The sequence below is a fragment of the Anolis carolinensis genome, unplaced genomic scaffold, assembly GCF_035594765.1.
Source record: "Anolis carolinensis isolate JA03-04 unplaced genomic scaffold, rAnoCar3.1.pri scaffold_14, whole genome shotgun sequence".
Lineage (NCBI taxonomy): Eukaryota > Metazoa > Chordata > Lepidosauria > Squamata > Dactyloidae > Anolis > Anolis carolinensis.
Genome location: NW_026943825.1, coordinates 6,846,677 through 6,866,467, shown reverse-complemented (window position 1 = coordinate 6,866,467; position 19,791 = coordinate 6,846,677). Strand labels below are relative to the sequence as shown.

At 43.0% G+C, this 19,791-nt stretch overlaps 2 protein-coding genes across 9 annotated transcripts in view; one reads left to right on the top strand and one right to left on the bottom strand.

Moving 5' to 3' along the window:
* The window catches only part of nudt22 (nudix hydrolase 22), a 59,087-nt gene that overhangs the window by 24,638 nt on the left and 14,658 nt on the right, over positions 1-19,791 (top strand). The window contains exons 2-4 of one of the 4 annotated variants that reach the window (XR_010001270.1): positions 2,543-2,681; positions 2,969-3,088; positions 3,796-4,228. The exons of 1 other annotated variant lie outside the window; for it this stretch is intronic. The gene's annotated coding sequence lies outside the window, so the exon portion shown is untranslated. Of the gene's footprint in view, positions 1-2,204; positions 2,682-2,968; positions 3,089-3,795; positions 4,229-19,791 lie in introns of those variants that run through there. 2 more of the 4 variants (XM_062965096.1, XM_008121387.3) reach the window with 2 other exon arrangements.
* On the bottom strand, positions 323-19,733 carry dnajc4 (DnaJ heat shock protein family (Hsp40) member C4). 5 transcript variants are annotated; one of them, XM_008121384.3, is made up of 9 exons: positions 19,584-19,649; positions 17,455-17,544; positions 15,977-16,113; positions 14,985-15,084; positions 10,365-10,561; positions 8,498-8,662; positions 5,304-5,390; positions 3,185-3,345; positions 323-618 (listed from the first exon to the last, which is right to left on the bottom strand). In XM_008121384.3, the coding sequence occupies exons 3-9, from the start codon at positions 16,072-16,074 to the stop codon at positions 434-436; spliced, it is 993 nt and encodes a 330-aa protein (XP_008119591.1). In that variant the 5' UTR covers positions 16,075-16,113; positions 17,455-17,544; positions 19,584-19,649; the 3' UTR covers positions 323-433. The 5 variants fall into 5 exon arrangements, with proteins under 5 accessions (XP_008119591.1, XP_008119590.1, XP_008119592.1 ...); XM_008121383.3 differs by lacking the exon at positions 17,455-17,544 and having other exon boundaries at positions 19,584-19,733; XM_008121385.3 differs by lacking the exons at positions 3,185-3,345; positions 17,455-17,544 and having other exon boundaries at positions 19,584-19,733.

Genomic DNA, 19,791 nt, shown 5'->3' with positions numbered 1-19,791 from the left:
CGGGCGTTCCCTGGGCAACATCTTTGTTCCCTCCCACCAGAAGAAACTTGTAGTATGCAACCATGATGATGGTGATGGTGTGTCCTTTTCCAGCTGGATGGCCATCTGTCGAGATGGCTTTGATAGTGCCTTCCTGCATGGCAGGAGGTTAGACTGGATGGTGCCTGGGGTCAGATTCCAAAGCATTCCCTGTCTTTACTTAGGGTTTGGATGGGGAATTGCATCTTGGAGGGCGGGGAGAGAATGCTACAACAAAAAACGGGAGAAAATCAAATTCGACCAGAAGTGGGTCAACGGAAATGACGACAGAAGTCCTAACATCTCTGCGGGAAGACGGTTCTATTTGCACAAAAGAGAAGTGGGTCTGGTATTGGGGAGGGAGGAGAGGGCGAGCGCGAACAGCCTCCCACTCCATGGCACACGCTTCCCCACTTCAGCAGTGAGACGGGGCCTTCCGCTCAGCCTTTGGGGCCCGTAGGGTTTGGAGGAGCCGGGGCTTGCACCGAGTCCAAGGCTCCAGGTTCCTTATGCAGCTGTTCGGGGCCACTGTGGTACCGCTGGGAGAATTCAGCATGCTTCTGGCGCAAGAGTTCCTGCTGCTTCTGGAGGCCCATGGACCTGGGGAAGGAGCACAAAAGCCTTCAAGTGAATGAAAACAAGACCTCTAGGTCAGTGGTTCCCAAACTTATTTGGCCACAAAGGGGCGGGCAGGACTGGGATGGGCGGAGTTACTAGCACTGAGGCAGGGCTGAGCTTCTATCTCTGTCCTGGACACTTGAGGCGGGGCTAGAGGAGGGGGCGGGGCCTCTATACCCCACCCCCATGTTCTAACAAATGCCTTAGGGCAGGGGTCCCCAAACTAAGGCCCGGGGGCCGGATGCGGCCCTCCAAGGTAATTTACCTGGCCCCCGCCCTCATTTACAATATAATATTTTTATATCAGTTTTAATAATATAATATATTGTATATACATATACTATTGATAATAATATTATCATTTTATACAATCCAATACTAACAATAATATCATATAATAATATTAATTATATGTTATATATTACATATTACATTATAGTATAGTGGTATAGTTCAATATAGTATAATGCTAATATTGTGCTATGCTAATAATATAATATATTGTATGTACATACAGCTGCTCTGAGTTCCCTTCGGGGTGAGAAGGGTGGGATATAAATGTAGTAAATAAATGCAGTAAATAAATAATTAATTTTAGACTTAGGCTCGGCCAAAGTTTGACATGACTTGAAGGCACACAACAACAATCCTAATTAACTTGACTATCTCATTGGCCAGTAGCAGGCCCACACTTTTCATTGAAATCCTAATAGGTTTATGTTGGTGAAAATTGTTTTCATTTTTAAATATTGTATTCTTTCGTTGTTGTTGTTGCACTACAAATAAGACATGTGTAGTATGCATAGGAATTTGTTTGTATTCTTTTTTCAAATGATAATTCGGCCCCTCAACAGTCCGAAGGATTGTGGACCGGCTCTTTGCTTTAAAAGTTTGAGGACCCCTGGTCCAGGGTGTGGCAAGAGTCCTTTGTCACTGGGAAGCCAGCATCTATGTCAGGGGTCCTCAAACTTTTGAAGCAGAGGGCCGGTCACAATGCTTCAGACTGTTGTGGGGCCGAATTATCATTTGAAAAAAAAAAAACAAAAAAAATCCTATGCATACTGCACATAGTGCAACAACAACAACAACAACGAAAGAACAATACAATATTTAAAAAATGAAAACAATTTTAACCAACATAAACCTATCAGGATTTCAATGGAAAGTGTGGGCCTGCTACTGGCCAATGAGATAGTCAAGTTAATTAGGATTGTTGTTGTTGTGTGCCTTCAAGTCAATTCAAACTTTGGGCGAGCCTAAGTCTAAAATTAATTATTTATTTACTGCATGTATTTACTATATTTATATCCCACCCTTCTCACCCCGAAGTGGACTCAGAGCAGCTGTATGTACATACAGTATATTATTAGCATAGCACAATATTAGCATTATATATTACTATATTGAACTATACCACTATACTATTATATAATATGTAATATATAACATATAATTAATATTATTATATGGTATTATTATTAGTATTATATTGTATAACATATTATTATCAATATTATACGTATATACAATATATTATATTATTAAAACTGATATAAAAATATTATATTATAAAACTGAGGGCGGGGGCCAGGTAAATGACCTTGGAGGGCCGCATCTGGCCCCCGGGCCTTAGTTTGGGGACCCCTGATCTATGTGTTCCCACTGCCTTAGTTCAGTAAGCCCTGAGGTCTTTGAGAAGGAAATGAATGTAACTTGGCATCAAAATGAAGCCAACTGGACAGCTAAGGGTCAAGGCGCTGCACAGCCATGGAGTGAGGACAAAGTCCTTGCATCCCTGTCCCTGCAGAATGTATCAGTTTTATGGAGCATTAGGTCAAGGTGGGATAAAGGGCAGGGTCTCCCAGGCTCCCGCTGACTCAATAATCCTCCTCCTATTTGTTTCCAGCTCCGGAGTGGGCCGCTCGGGGGCCTTCTGCCTTCTCTACGCCGCGATGCAGGAGGTGGAGGCCGGCAACAGCATCCCGGACTAGGCCCGGATGGTGAAGAGGATCCGCCAGCAGAGGAAGCACATGCTGCAGGAGAAGGTAGGGACTCCACTGATTTACAGCAGGCATTGGCCAACTTGGGCCCTCCCTCCAGGTGTTTTGGACTCCCATCATTCCTAACAGCCTCAGGCCCCTTCCTTTTCACCCCCAGCCGCTTAAGCGGCTGGGGGTGAAAAGGAAAGGGCCTGAGGCTGTTAGGAATGGTGGGAGTTGGAGTCCAAAACACCTCGAGGGAGGGCCCAAGTTGGCCCACGCCTGCCTTGTTGTAAAGCCATGAGTGGGCATCTGGGTCAGTGTTGCCTGGCTGAGCATTGTTTCCCTTCCAGCTCCACCTCAAGTTCTGCTTCGAGGCCGTCCTGAAACACGCCAAGCAGGTCCTGCAGAGGCACGGGGTCATCGCCGCCTCTGCCGGCAAGCCGCCCAGCAGCACCGCCGGACCCCAGAAGGTGAGAGACATCCCATAAGGGGGGAAGCCATTCAGAGGGAGTCCAGTGGGAGAAGGGTGCCTCTGCCCATGTGCAGGATGCTCTACCTCTACCAACCTGTCACTGCATCAGTCTCCTCTTTATTGACGTTGAAGAGAGACTGAATGTGTCTGCAGAAGGCACAAGCTTCCTTTGCAACCAGCGTGTCTGAGACTTCGGCTCCTCTAAAGGGCTGCAGCACTTCCATCACATGCTGGTCCAGACAGGACAGGTTATCCCTTTAAATGCCAAAACAGGGTTGTGGGCATGGGATAGAAAAGCTCTGAAGGGTGTTTGGAAGGTGCTGCATGGAACAGATGTCCCCAAATTTGGTCCTCCAAGTCTCTTGACCAGGGGTCCCCAAACTACAGCCCAGGAGCCACTTGCGGCCCATTGAAGCATTTATCCGGCCCCACGGCACAAAGGCTGAAGGGGGTTGGGCTAAATGGCCCAAGGGGTCTCTTCCAACTCTCTTTTATTATTATTATTATTATTAATCACGTTTTATTGATTAGCCCAAAACAATTCTCAGCTGCGTTGCTTTGAATAGGAAAAGGGCTGTTTTGTGTGTTATTTTAGGATTCTGGCCAGCCAACAAAAATGAAGTTTTAATATGTGGGTCCCAGTGTGTTTTGTGAATAATGTATGGCCTGAGTCATTGGTCTCTCTTTTTCTTATACAATTCACAGCTGAACAGTACATGTGTGATATCCTCCACCTCTGATTCTCCACAAATACAATATAATAATAATAATAATAATAATAATAATAATAATAATAATAATATCAGGACCTCAAGATTGAACTGCAAAGACTCTGGCAGAAACCAGTGCAGGTGGTCCCGGTGGTGATGGGCACACTGGGTGCCGTGCCGAAAGATCTCAGCCGGCATTTGGAAACAATAGGCATTGACAAAATCACAATCTGCCAACTGCAAAAGGCCACCCTGCTGGGATCTGCACGCATCATCCGAAAATACATCACACAGTCCTAGACACTTGGGAAGTGTTCGACTTGTGATTTTGTGAAACGAAACCCGGCGTATCTGTCTCGTTTGCTGTGTCATACAACATCGTTGTGTCAATAATAATAATAATAATAATCACACAGTCCTAAATACTTGGGAAGAGTTCGACTTGTGATTTTGTGATACAGAATCCAGCATACCTATCTTGTTTGCTGTATCATACAATGTCGTTGTGTCAATAATAATAATAATAATAATTATTATTATTATTATTATTAACATTGAGGCTGGGAGGCCATCTGTCAGGGGTGCTTTGCTTATGCTTTTGGTCCACAATGGCAGAAAGGAGTTGGGCTAAATTTATGATGATGATGATGATGATGATGATTATTATTATTGCTCGGTGGCCACCAGGTCAACTATAGTCCGGCCCTCCAATGGTCTGAGAGATGGTGAAATGGCCCCCAGTTTTAAAAGTTTGGGGACCCCTGCCTTAGGGTATGTCTACAGAGGCTCTTGGGAAGAGGCCCCACCCCTAGCCCCACCCTTTAGTCCTAAAAGAACTCAGGAGAGGTATAGAGGCTCAGCCCTATCTCAGGCTCTTGGAAGGAGGCCCCACCCCCTTCCCTAGCTCCGCCCTGTGTCCCAACAAGTGCCTCAGGAGAGGTATAGATTCTCAGCCCTGTCTTGTGCTCTTGGGAAGAGGCCCCACCCCTAGCCCCACTCTTTAGTCCTAAAAGAACTCAGGAGAGGTATAGAGGCTCAGCCCTATCTCAGGCTCTTGGAAGGAGGCCCCGCCCCCTTCCCTAGCTCCGCCCTCTGTCCCAACAAGTGCCTCAGGAAAGGTATAGATTCTCAGCCCTGTCTCGGGCTCTTGGGAAGAAGCCACGCCCACTCTAGCTCCGCCCTGTGTCCTAACAGGCGCCCCAGGTGCTCAGTCCTGTCTCCCGCTCCCATGACCTAATAGGTGCCATCACCGCCCCCCTGGATTGCTGCAGCACCCACCAGGGGCGGTAGCGCCCACTTTGGGGATCACTGCTCTAGGTGTATACGCATTCTGGGATCCAGATTCTACAAAACAAGAAGCTCCACGAAAAAAAGAACAAGTTTTCATTTTTTTTCTTCTTCCTAAAAGCAGGTTTCTAGTCCTCATAACTATAAAGATTTGAAAGGGAGGGGAGGAAAGATCGGCAGTGGTAGGAAGTGTTTTTGGACTCTTCAGGTGCCTACCTGGCTCGCTCTTTGTTCTCGTTGTAGATCTGGGTAATGGCTCTATCCTTTTCGTCCATGAAGCTGTTGTGTACTTCCTCCAGCTTCCTACAGCAAGACAAAAATTATAATGTAATATAATATTATACTAATAATAATATAATATAATATAATAACATTAATTATATATTATATATTAAAAGCAATATTACTAATAATATTACCATATAATGATATAGTACAATATAGTAATTTAATGCTTATATTGTGCTATGCTAATAATATATTGTATGTTCATTTGATTTGTAAGCCGCTCTGAGTGAGAAGAGCAGAATATAAATGTAGTAAATAAATAAATAAATATTACAGGGAAAACCGGCTGATTCCTAATCATTCCTAATCCATCTAAAACACAGACGTGTGCTTTTCACCTTAAGAACAGACAAGATGAGGATTATCTAGGAAGGAATCCCACTGGAGCACTGCAACACACGCAAAATATTAGTATAATGCCAAGTTTTGTGGTTTTTCTATACATCATAACTGCATTCTCAATTAGTTTCTGACCCGATAAATACCATATATACTCGAGTATAAGCCGACCCGAATATAAGCCGCGGCACCTAATTTTACCACAAAAAAACTGGGAAAACATTGACTCCAGTATAAGCCGAGATGCCAATAAAATTACATTAATTGAGGCCTCAGTAGTTTAAATGTTTTTGAATCTTTACATCAAACTGTAATTTAAAATATGACTGTTCAACTCTGATTAAATCATTATTTTCCTCTACTTCAATCTAAATGTGCTTATGTATCCTTTTATAATAATAGAGTGAAATAATAAATGTAATAATAATAATAAATGCAATAATATAATACATGTAATAATAGAGTTAAATAATAAATGTATTACAGTAGACTCTCACTTATCCAAGCTAAACTGGCCGGCAGAAGCTTGGATAAGCGAATATCTTGGATAATAAGGAGGGATTAAGGAAAAACCTATTAAACATCAGATTAGGTTATGATTTTTACAAATTAAGCACCAAAACTTCATGTTATACAACAAATTTGATAGAAAAAGTAGTTCAATACACAGTAATGCTATGTAGTAATAATTGTATTTACGAATTTAGCACCAAAATATCACGATGTATTGAAAACATTGACTACAAAAATGGGTTGGATAATCCAGAACGTTGGATAAGCGAGTGTTGGATAAGTGAGACTCTACTGTAATAATAATTAATAGAGTAAAATAATAAATGTAACAATACCAATAATAATAGAGAAAAATAATTAATATACCATATATACTTGAGTATAAGCCGACCTGAATATAAGCCCACCAGAACCCTCACCCGAGTATAAGCCAAGGATGTTTTTTTTTTCAGTCCTAAAAAAGGGCTGAAAAACTAGGCTTATACTCGAGTATATACAGTACATACATGAGGTGGTTTCATTTTGGAAGCGAGCTAGGGACTCCCCATTAGGAATAGCATGGGAATTGTATAGAAGGAAACTTTTCAAAACTTTGCATCAAAGCAAAACAAAACATTGCAGTTTTGCTGCGGAATTACAGCAGAGGTATAGCTCGATCTGTACGCAGACACGAAGCCACCCAGATTGCCCACCGCGGCTGCAAATGGAAATATAAAGGCCACACATCAGCAGTACCGTGACGGAACGAACAGGCACAGAATGACGCCGGGATTTCCTGCCGTTTCAATACGCAAATATATAACAAAGCGGGTTTCTTTATACAGCCAGAGCAAGGAGGTCTTTGTCCCCACGGTGCTACAGTGTGATGCCCTACAGAAGGAGAGCTTTTCACATCTCTCCCCACCTTGGCCTGGGTTTCCCACTCCGCGGTGCCACCCCCACGGGCCCCCTTTCAAACGCTCCGCCCCGGTTTCAGACTTAAATGGGCATGTTTAATGGCATTATGCTCGATGAAAGGCCGCTTCTAGTTAATCGCTCCCTGGTCATGGCCATCTAATTAGGCAAGAGATTAGAAATTAGGACGGGTAGGTTGGCGGGAAGCCAGGGTTGGCAGGCTGAGATGCCCACGGAGGAAAGAAAGCGAAGCCGAAGGGAAGAGGAGGAAACTTCTCTAGCACCACTTCTTCTTCTTCTTCTTCTTCTTCTTCTTCTTATTATTATTATTATTATTATTATTATTATTATATTATTGAAAGTTTTCATAGGGGTGTTTAGTTTCTGGGCTGTGTGGTCATCTTCTAGCAGCATTTTCTCCTGACATTTTGCCAGCATCTGTGGCTGACATCTTCAGAGGATCCACAGATGCAAGTGAAATGTCAGGAGAACATGCTGCTTGAACATGCCCATACAACACCTTATTATTATTATTATTATTATTATTATTATTATTATTATTATTATTATTATTATTATTACAGTAGAGTCTCACTTATCCAACACTCGCTTATCCAACATTCTGGATTATCCAATGCATTTTTGTAGTCAATGTTTTCAATACATCATGATATTTTGGTGCTAAATTCGTAAATACAGTAATTACTACGTAGCATTACTGCATATTGAACTACTTTTTATCATCATCTTTATTTGCATCTCACCACACAACACCCAATAATAATAATAATAATAATAATAATAATAATAATAATAATAATATCCAATAACAGTAGTCCTGACCTCATGAACATGTATGGATACACCTAATAATAATAATAATAATAATACCCAATAACAATAGTCCTGACTTCATGATCATGTTAAAAAACAAAGTATGGATCGTCAATGTTGTAATCTCAGGTGACAGAATCGATGAGAAGCAACTGGAAAAGCTGACACGATATGAGGATTTAAAGATCGAAATGCAAAGACTCTGGCACAAGCCAGTCAAGGTGGTCCCAGTCATGATTGGCACACTGGGTGCAGTGCCTAAAGACCTTGGCCTGCACTTAAAATCAATCAGCGCTGACCAAATCACTATCTGCCAGCTGCAAAAGGCCACCCTACTCGGATCTGCACGCATTATTTGCCGATACATCACATAGTCCTAGACACTTGGGAAGTGCCTGGCGTGGAATCCAATACAACAGCCAGCAGAGTGTCTGCTGTGGACTCATCTTGTTATGGATCAAATAATAATAATATTTATTTATACCAACCAAACTCCCAATCTATTTTTGTCATGTGGGAGAAAGTAAGGAAAAGTCCCCTACCTGAATCCTACATAATGAACGGTCAGACTGCCCAGCATGATGAGCAGGCAGTAGCCAAAGGTTCTGCGAAACCTCTTCTTGGCCTCGGGCCGCGAAGTTGGCTCCACAGGAGGCTCATGGAACTGCTGCCAATACCTCACGTTCTCGTTGGGCTCTGGCCGCCTCCTGAGAGAAAGCAAGGAAAACCACTAGTCAAGAAAAGCATGACCTTGTTAGAAGTCAACTCTTTGAATAAGTGATATTCACAAGCATTCACGTAATGGCGCACAGGTAACTCAGCTGTTAGACTGAAGACCATGCCTTTGGACTGCCAAGGACTACAAAAATATATTTGGCTAGCAGGGAATGGTTGTTTCTTTGAAGTTGAAGTTGTCCAAAACATATAGGTAAAGGTAAGAGTTTTCCCTGACATTAAGTCTAGTCATGTCTGACTTTGGGAGTTGGTGCTCATCTCCATTTCTAAGCCGAAGAGACAGCATTGTCCTCAGACACCTCCTAGGTCATATGGCAATAGACATGACTGCATGGAGCGCTGTTATCTTCCTGCAGAGTAGACCTATTGATCTACTCACTTTTGCATGTTTTTGAGCTGCTAGGTTGGCAGAAGCTGGGGCTAACAGAGGAAGTTCACGCCACTCCCTGGATTCTTAATTAATAGTTTATAGTCTTTAAATATAGTTGTACTCAGTGAAATCCATAAGCATATTTCTCTATTGAAGTCCTAGCACAATGATGGGCAAGCTTTTGAGCTTGGTGTGTCAAAATTCACCAAAAAACCTAGCATGACTTGGGTGGTGTGTCACTTCGAGAAAAAAACCATAATTTTGCAATATGTATAGTTTAAATAACAAAAATATATAATTGTAATATATAACTGTATTTAATAAATTAAAAACTATTGACTACCATTATTTCCATGTACAACAATCTATGGGACCTCTTGCAGTTTCCACGCTGATTTCTCTCTATTCTAGTTTCAATGTAGCCATGGATAATGAATAATAATACAATAGTAATAATATGATAATATATTACAATAATAATAGAATGACATAATAATAATATATTCATATACAGTAGAGTCTCGCTTATCCAAGCTAAACGGGCCAGCAGAAACTTGGATAAGCGAATATCTTGGATAATAAGGAGGGATTAAGGAAAAGCCTATTAAACATCAAATTAGGTTATGATTTTACAAATTAGGCACCAAAAATCATGTTATACAACAAATTTGACAGAAAAAGCAGTTCAATAGGCAGTAATGTTATGTTGTAATTACTGTACTGTAAATTTACAAATTTAGCACCAAAATATCACGATATATTGCAAACATTGACTACAAAAATGGCTTGGATTATCCAGAAACTTGGAGAAGCGAGGCTTGGATAAGTGAGACTCTACTGTATATGTAATGTGCATAATTCCCATGGAGTAAACAACAAAACCACTGGACCAAATCACATCAAATTTGGCCACAAAAGACATAGTCATCCAATCAATCTGCATGCAGCAGCGTGTCAGCAAAAATGGCTAGGCATGTCAGTACTGACACGCGTGTCATAGGTTGGCCATTACTGTCCTAGCAGCAACATGCATCCACCTCCACTGAGGTAGGACACATACATGCATGGTGATGTTAGCCTGAACAATTGTTTTGGAATCAGCTCCTGTGTTCTGGTCTATGGGAATCCTTTGAAATAAAGCATCTCTCAGTAGAGCCACAGCTGATGCAGAAAGGAACCTGACACTAAAGTTTGGACTGGCCCTGAGCATTCTCATTCCCTTCTCATCCATGACACAGAGTGTAATATTCAGGGTACAAAGCTGGACAGAAATATTTGGCCATCCAGGGAAGCTGCAACCATACCTGGCTCGAAAGTCTGCAAAATCAAACGGGCTTCCCTTGGCGCTGTGGCTGCCCGGGGGAGTCCAAGCCGCCTGTGCGCCCCGAAGGTTGTCATACCGCCTCCGACTGCCCTCCTTACTCAGCACCCGGTAGGCTTCATTCAGCTTCACAAACTGGCTGTGCAGGTCAGGGTTGGCCGGGTCACTGTCAGGGTGGAGCTGTGAGAAGCAGAAGAGGAGATAAATAGATTACTTGGATCGCCAATTAGATTTGGTCCCCTTCCTGGGAGTGTGAGAAGCTTTTCAACCTCGGCAGTGAAACGCTGCTATTATTATTATTATTATTATTATTATTATTATTATTATTATTATTATTATTATTATTATTATTTTATTATGTCACAGCAAACAAGATAGATATGCTGGATTTCGTATCACAAAATCACAAGTCGAACACTTCCCAAGTGTCTAGGACTGTGTGATGTATTTTCGGATGATGCGTGCAGATCCCAGTAGGGTGGCCTTTTGCAGTTGGAAGATCGTGATTTTGTCAATGTCTGTTGTTTCCAAATGCCGGCTGAGATCTTTTGACATGGCACCCAGTGTGCCCATCACCACCGGGACCACCTGCACTGGTTTCTGCCAGAGTCTTTGAAGTTCAATCTTGAGGTCCTGAGAGCGGCTGAGTTTTTCCTGTTGTTTTTCGTCAATGCGACTGTCACCTGGGATGGCGACATCAATGATCCAAACCTTTTTCTTTTCCACAACTGTGATGTCTGGTGTGTTGTGTTCCAGAACTTTGTCAGTCTGGATTCGGAAGTCCCACAGTATCTTTGCGTGCTCATTTTCCAATACTATTGCAGGTTTGTGATCCCACCAGTTCTTTACTGCTGGGAGGTGGTACTTGAGGCATAAGTTCCAATGGATCATTTGGGCTACAGTGGTTGTGCCTCTGTTTGTAGTCTGTCTGTGCGATTTTCTTACAGCAGCTGAAGATATGATCCATGGTTTCGTCGGCTTCCTTGCACAGTCTGCATTTTGGGTCATCAGCTGATTTTTCAATCTTGGCCTGAATTGCCTTTGTCCTGATGGCTTGCTCCTGGGCTGCAAGGATCAGGCCTTCTGTCTCCTTCTTCAGAGTCCCATTCGTGAGCCAGAGCCAGGTCTCCTTGTCAGCTTTTCCTTCAATTTTGTCAAGGAACTTTCCATGCAATATTTTGTTGTGCCAGCTGTCAGCTCTAGTTTGTAGTGTGGTTATCTTGTACTGATTCTTTGTCTGCTGTGTTTTGAGGAGTTTCTGATTTTTGACTTCAATCAAAGCAGGTTCTTCACTTTGCTTTACATATTTTGTTTGACTTGTAAGAGTCCTCTGCCCCCTGATCTTCTAGGCAGATATAGCCGGTCAACATCACTGCGAGGGTGCAGTGAATGATGAATGGTCATGAGTTTTCTTGTTTTTCTGTCCAAATTGTCCAGTTCCGCCTGTGTCCAGTTTATAATGCCAGCAGTATATCTTATGACAGGTATGGCCCAGGTGTTTATGGCCTTGATGGTGTTGCCTCCATTGAGCTTGCTTTTGAGAATTTTTCTGATCCTTTGTGTGTATTCTTTACTGACCACAGTCTTCACATGTTCATACTTGATGTTGTCCAGCTGTAATATGCCCAGATATTTATAGGCCTCTGGCTGGTGACACTTTATTGTTTGGCCATTAGGCATATTTATGCCCTTACTTACAGTGATTTTTCCCTTCTTCAATGCCACTGTCGAACATTTGCCCAAGCCAAACTCCATGCTGATATCAGTGCTAATAATAATAATAATAATAATAATAATAATAATAATAATAATAATAATTGTTATAATTATTATTATTATTATTGTGGGAGCTATAGCTAATTGTGGAATTGGGAACTTGTCTGTGAAGTGGACATCCCAGCCATATATATACATACATGTTTTCACTTTTATTCTGTGTATAGATCTTAGAAAGTTGGAGGAGGATGTTTTTCCAAATCTTCAGAGTCTGTCCCAGCTCCGAAGCTTTTGCAACAGGGCTTGGAATATGTCCAACTGTACAAGATTTGGCCTGTCCCCGCTCCCTGCTAATGTAATATACCTTACCAGAACATTGTAGGCTCACTGCATAAGTGCAGAGAATTAAAAAGGGGGGGAAAGGACGGGATGGGAGCTGGCAAAGAAAGAAGCGCCTGATGTCAGCCAGAACAGGACGAGGTAAAAAAGACCACAGCGGGGAGAAACGGGCCCTAGCTAATGACAGATGTCACTTGGGGTAAGTGCAGAGCATTTCCACATCGTCCCTCTCCCTTCAGCCTAGTTTGGGGCAAATAGTAAACAGACTCAATTGGCTCTGGCAGAGCGTCCCTCCCAGCCAGCCAGCCAATGCCAAAGATGAAGATTTCAAATGCTGATTTCCCCGGGCAGCCCTCCAACCCAGCTGAGGATGGGAGAAGCAAGGAGTCAGCAAACTGTGGCTGGAACGGAATGAGGGCAGGGGTCTCCCAGAAGGGTTTCTTGGAAAGGGAGCTAGAGGTTGCTTAGCTGAAATAGTTCAAGCGCTTTACCATTTGTCAAGTCTGCTCATTGTCTATTGTTATAGCCATTTTGAAACCAGGCAAAAACCGTAACGACCCAGAAAGCTATGGAGCAATCTCCTTGTTGTGCCATCTTTACAGAGACTTATTTTGCATAGAATTATGGAAAAAATAGACCCATATATGCACGGGTCCCCAAACTTTTTAAACAGGGGGCCAGTTCACGATCCTTTGGACCGTTGGAGGGCCGGACTATAGTTGGCCACCGAGCAATAATAACAATAACAACAACAACAACAATAAAAAAGAGGGTTGGAAGAGACCCTTTGGGCTATTGAGTCCAATCCCCTTCTGCCTTTGTGTACCGAAAGCACAAGCAAAGCACACCTGTCAGATGGCCACCCAGCCTCAATGTTAATAATAATACTAATAATAATAATAAAATTACGATCTGTCAACTGCAAAAAGCCACCCTACTGGGATCTGCGCGCATGATCCGAAAATACATCACACAGTCCTAGACACTTGGGAAGTGTTTGACTTGTGATTTTGTGATACGAAATCCAGCATATCTATCTTGTTTGCTGTGGCATAATAAAATAATAATAATAATCATAAAGAGGGTTGGAAGAGACCCCCTTGGGCCATTGAGTCCCCTTCTGCCTTTGTGCACTGAAAACACAAGCAAAGCACACCTGTCAGATGGCCACCCAGCCTCAATGTTGTTAATAATAATAATAATAATAATAATAATAATAATAATAATAATAATAATAAGGGTTGGAAGAGAAGAAGAGACCCCTTGGGTCATTTAGCCCAACCCCCTTTTGCCCTTGTGCCGTGGGGGCCAGATAAATGGCTTCGATGGGTTGCATCCGGCCCCCGGGCTTTAGTTTGGGGACCCCTGCATATATGATTCCACGTTTAGTAGAGTCTCACTTATCCAAGCTAAACGGGCTGGCAGAACCTTGGATAAGCGAATATCTTGGATAATAAAGAGGGATTAAGGAAAAGCCTATTAAACATCAAATTAGGTTATGATTTTACAAATTAAGCACCAAAACATCATGTTATACAACAAATTGGACAGAAAAAGTAGTTCAAAACGCAGTAATGTTATGTTGTAATTACTGTATTTACAAATTTAGCATCAAAATATCACGATATATTGAAAACATTGACAACAAAAATGCCTTGAATAATCCAGAACCTTGGATAAGTGAGACTCCATGGAGCCTCCAGTGGCACAGCGTGTTAAAGCGCTGAGCTTCTGAACTTGCAGACCGAAAGATCGCAGGTTCGAATCCAGGGAGTGGAGTGAGCGCCTGCTGTTAGCCCTAGCTTCTGCCAACCTAGCAGTTCGAAAACATGCAAATGTGAGTAGATCAATAGGTACCGCTCCGGCGGGAAGATAATGGCGCTCCATGCAGTCACGCCAGCCACATGACCTTGGAGGTGTCTATGGACAATGCCGGCTCTTTGGCTTAGAAATGGAGATGAGCACCAACCCCAGAGTCAGACATGACTGGACATAATGTCAGGGGAAAACCTTTACCTATCTGAGTCTACACTGCCATATAATCCAGTTCAAAGCAGATAATCTGGATTTTATACAGCGGTGTACATGTTTTTTTCCTCTTTGCTTCAGGGTCTGTATGTTCCTGAAGAACTTTACATGCCTTGTAAGATCAGCATCTCACTGCATTGCCCTTATGCAAGATTAGATGGTCTCTTATCCACATAATAGCTGCAGCAGGGTCTATACTGGCCTATATTCCAGGATCTGATCTCAAATTAGATAGATTAGATTATCTGGAAATGCGGACACATATAATCCAGTTCAAAGCAGATAATCAGGGATATAGGGCAGTATAGATCCAGCCTGGGACACTACTAGCCCTTTTGTCAACATTCTTCTGTGAGCATTTGGAAATTCACTGAGAATACTTTGTCTGAGCATAGCTTTAGTCCTCAAAGGTTTATCATTTGTAGAACAGGCTTCTTAAAAGCTTTTTTATTTTCTCTGTATCCCCTACTGCCTATACATACTTATCATACATACATACTTAATACTGTCACATACGTACCTTTTTTGACTTGCTGAAGAAGGCTTGCTTGATCTCCTCCAAGGAAGCCTCGGGCTTGATCCCCAACAAGTCATAATAGCTGCTATTTCTGGCTGGCAACCTATAAGGAGCGAGAAAAAGGATGCAGACAGTGGTGTTCAGGACTTTAAATTATTATTTCTGCACTTTAACCTACATTTGATTGCTGTGGTCTTGTTTTGTTACGTATGTTAATAGCATAGTGTGTTTTATTGTTCTATATTAATCCTGTTGTATTGTGCCTCGAGTCGCAAGGAGAGGCAGGTAACAAATTTATTTTATTTTATTTATTACAGTACTTGTATCCCGCCCTTCTCACCCAATAGGGGACTCAGGGCAGCTTACAATAAAACACATATATAAAAATAATACAAAACATTCAATCAATGAAAATTAAATACATTAAACATTCATAAAAATATACATATAAATATACAATTGGCGCATTTTGAGTCTGAAAACTGGGTCTGTCATTGAGTTCTAAAGGATGTGGTAGTAATTGATGCTGCTGTTATTGATCGAAGGCCTAGTCCCACAACCAGGTCTTAACTTTTCTGCGGAAAGATAGAAGGAAGGGAGACATCATTGTATTGGGACATAGCAAACAAGATAGACATGCTGGATTTCGTATCACAAAATCACAAGTCGAACACTTCCCAAGTGTTTAGGACTGTATGATGTATTTTCGGATGATGCGTGCAGATCCTAGTAGGGTGGCCTTTTGCAGTTGGCAGATTGTGATTTTGTCAATGTCTATTGTTTCCAAATGCCGGCTGAGATCTTTTGGCACAGCACCCAATGTGCTGATCACCACCGGGACCACCTGTACTGGTTTCTGCCATTATTATTATTATTATTATTATTATTATTATTATTATTATTATTATTATTATTATTATTTTATGGCAAACCTTGTAATAATTCTTGTTCTAAGTCCATGAGACAGTGTATGAGCCATAAAGGAGAGCACTCACCAATTGCAGAGCGTGGTTGAAAACGCCCGGTGTCTGTGCCTGGTGCTTTGACATTGCTGGCAGTAACGGCAGATAAAATAAGGAACAGCCGAAATCATATCTGGACACTTCTATCTCTTTTGAGGAGGACGCGGGTTCTATATAAGAGAAAAGGTATAAGTAGTTGGGATTTACAGCTGTGCTTTAAAATAAAGTTTTATACTTGTTTAGCACTTGGAGAACTTGAAACTCCCACTTTATTATTATTATTATTATTATTATTATTGACACAATGACATCGTATGACACAGCAAACAAGATAAATATGCTGGATATCGTATCACAAAATCACAAGTCGAACACTTCCCAAGTGTCTAGGACTGTGTGATGTATTTTCAGATGATGCGTGGAGATCCCAGTAGGGTGGCCTTTTGCAGTTGGCAGATCGTAATTTGGTCAATGCCTATTGTTTCCAAATGCCGGCTGAGATCTTTTGGCACGGCACCCAGTGTGCCTATCACCACCGGGACCACCTGCACTGGTTTCTGCCAGAGTCTCTGAAGTTCAATCTTGAGGTCCTGATAGCGGCTGAGTTTTTCCTGTTGTTTTTCGTCAATGCGACTGTCACCTGGGATGGCGACATCAATGATCCAAACCTTTTTCTTTTCCACAACTGTGATGTCTGGTGTGTTGTGTTCCGGAACTTTGTCAGTCTGGATTCGGAAGTCCCACAGTATCTTTGTGTGTTCATTTTCCAATACTTTTGCAGGTTTGTGATCCCACCAGTTCTTTACTGCTGGGAGGTGGTACTTGAGGCATAAGTTCCAATGGATCATTTGGGCCACATAGTTGTGCCTCTGTTTGTAGTCTGTCTGTGCGATTTTCTTACAGCAGCTGAAGATATGATCAATGGTTTCGTCAGCTTCCTTGCACAGTCTGCATTTTGGGTCATCAGCTGATTTTTCGATCTTGGCCTTAATTGCATTTGTCCTGATGGCTTGCTCTTGGGCTGCAAGGATCAGGCCTTCTGTCTCCTTCTTCAGGGTCCCATTCGTGAGCCAGAGCCAGGTCTTCTCCTTATCAGCTTTTCCTTCAATTTTGTCAAGGAACTTTCCATGCAGTGTTTTGTTGTGCCAGCTGTCAGCTCTAGTTTGTAGTGCAGTTTTCTTGTACTGGTTTTTTGTCTGTTGTGTTTTGAGGAGTTTCTGATTTTTGACTTCAATCAAAGCAGGTTCTTCACTTTGCTTTACATATTATTATTATTATTATTTACACCCTGCTTTTCTCTGCAAAAGGAGACTCAAAGCACCGACCTTGAGGCACCCAAAGCAGACGGCTAGCTGTCTCCATTCGAGCAGAACCTTAATCAAGAGGCAAAATTATAAAGGACGCAGTTTTCCATCTGCATGCCTGTCAATCAGTTGATCTGTTGCCACGGCAACCAGCCAGGGACCCCCCCCTCCCCTGTCATGTCCCACTGATGCAAATGGGAGACGCACCTCCCTTGTTGTCTATGCGCATCCCTGGGTTGATGGCATCGGGGATGCAAACTTCACGCACGGCTTGCCTTCCAAAGCAAGCCATTGGCACTAAAGCAAACAAAACAAAATAGGAATAGCAATAGGAAAACCTGCCTTGAAAAGTATGGCATTGGTGCGACAACAAAGCAAACAACTGGGGGAAATAAAATGCCCTGAAACAGCCCAATCTGTCCCAAAATAAAGTCCCGAAACCAATGCATTTGGTGGGACGTAATCTTGTGCCCAGGGTTTATATATGCACTGGGAGCAGCGATGTCCGACATGTTGACCCTAACACTTGGCAGCAGGACAACCGCCTCTCCTTTTTCCAGGCCTGGAATAAACTCTTCCTTTGGCTGGTGCCAATCCCTGGCTGAAGAAGGTCATTTGCATTTCTATGAACCAGAGGAGGGAGCTCTCTCTTCTACAAGAAACTTAATCCCAATTGGGTGAAATATACGGCACAACACTTAGGCTGGATCTGCACTGCCCATATCCCAGGATCTGATCCCAGATCATTTTCTTATCCCAGATTACCTGGCAGTGTAGACCAGGCATGGGCAAACTTCGGCCCTTCAGGTGCTTTGGACCTCAACTTCCTAATGGCCTTTGGGACCCCAATTGAAGGATTCTATGACTCAGAGGCTGCATGGCCATCTGCCAGGAGGGTTTTAGTGGTGTCTCTTTGCCTGCCTGCCTGGAGTTTGACTGGATGGCCCTTGGGTCCCCAATTGTAGGATTCTGCGATTCAGAGGCTGCATGGCCACCTGCCAGGAGGGTTTTGGTGGTGTTTCTTTGCCTGTCAGACCTTTGGGATCCCAATTGTAGGATTCTATGATTCAGAGGCTGCATGGCCATCTGTCAGGAGGGTTTTGGTTGTGCCACTTTGCCTGTCAGACCTTTGGGATCTCAATTGTAGGATTCTATTATTCAGAGGCTGCATGGCCATCTGTCAGGAGGGCTTTGGTGGCATCTCTTTGCTTGTCAGACCTTTGGGATCCCAATTGTAGGATTCTATGATTCAGAGGCTGCATGGCCATCTGTCAGGAGGGTTTTGGTTGTGTCACTTTGCCTGTCAGAACTTTGGCATCCCAAATGTAGGATTCTATGATTTAGCGGCTGCATGGCCATCTGTCAGGAGGGCTTTGGTTGTGTCTCTTTGCTTGTCAAACCTTTGGGATCCCAACTGTAGATTCTATAATTCACAGGCTGCATGGCCATCTGTCAGGAGGGTTTTGGTTGTGCCACTTTGCCTGTCAGACCTTTGGGATCTCAATTGTAGGATTCTATGATTCAGAGGCTGCATGGCCATCTGTCAGGAGGGCTTTGGTGGCATCTCTTTGCTTGTCAGACCTTTGGGATCCCAATTGTAAGATTCTATATTTCACAGGCTGCATGGCCATCTGCCAGGAGGGTTTTGGTGGTGCCTCTTTGCTTGTCAGAACTTTGGGATCACAACTGTAGGATTCTATGATTCAGGGGCTGCATGGTCATCTGTCAGGAGGGTTTTGGTTGTGCCACTTTGCCTGTCAGACCTTTGGGATCTCAATTGTAGGATTCTATGATTCAGAGGCCACATGGCCATCTGTCAGGAGGGTTTTGGTGGTGTCTCTTTGCCTGTCAGACCTTTGGGATCCCAATTCTAGGATTCAGAGGCTGCATGGCCATCTGTCAGGAGGGCTTTGGTGGCATCTCTTTGCTTGTCAGACCTTTGGGATCCCAACTGTAGGATTCTATGATTCAGAGGCTGCATGGATATCTGCCAGGAGGGTTTTGATGGTGTCTATTTGCCTGTCAGACTGGGGTTGGACTGGATGGCCTTTGGGACCCCAACTGAAGGATTCTATGATTCAGAGGCTGCATGGCCGTCTGTCGGGAGGGTTCTGATTGTGTTTCTTTGAGCTTGGGCCTCGGGCCTATGGGTTCGAATCCCAATTTGGCCATAATTGAGGGGAGAAGAGGTAAACAAAAGTTAAGGTAGGTTTTCAAACACAATTTAAAATGGGAGGCGACGGAGAACGATGATAAAATAATAATACTGTAATAATAAACCACCACCAGAGGAAAACAGGTTAAAGGGAACACTGTGGGTTTCCATGGAAACTTACAGTCGGCGCTCGGGTCGCAGCCGCCATTTTGAGGCTAACTCTCCAGCTACCCGTAGGCCCCGCCCCTTTCGGGAAGGGAGGGGGGAAAGGAGCGACATCCGGGCATCTTGAAATGAACTTCTCCTCAGTTTCCTTTGGCCTAGTTTCCTGGTGGAGCCTGTACATATAACACACATTATATTCTCCACAGGAATACGCTGTAATATAA

Excerpts from the sequence above, each read along its gene's own strand:
- dnajc4 (XM_008121383.3), bottom strand. The coding sequence starts at position 16,074 with ATGATTTCGGCTGTTCCTTATTTTATCTGCCGTTACTGCCAGCAATGT. Across the intron at positions 15,085-15,976 it reads TCAACCACGCTCTGCAATTG|GTTGCCAGCCAGAAATAGCA; the intron begins GTGAGTGCTCTC and ends CGCTCCTTATAG. Across the intron at positions 5,391-8,497 it reads GTTCATTATGTAGGATTCAG|GAAGCTGGAGGAAGTACACA; the intron begins GTAGGGGACTTT and ends GTCTTGCTGTAG.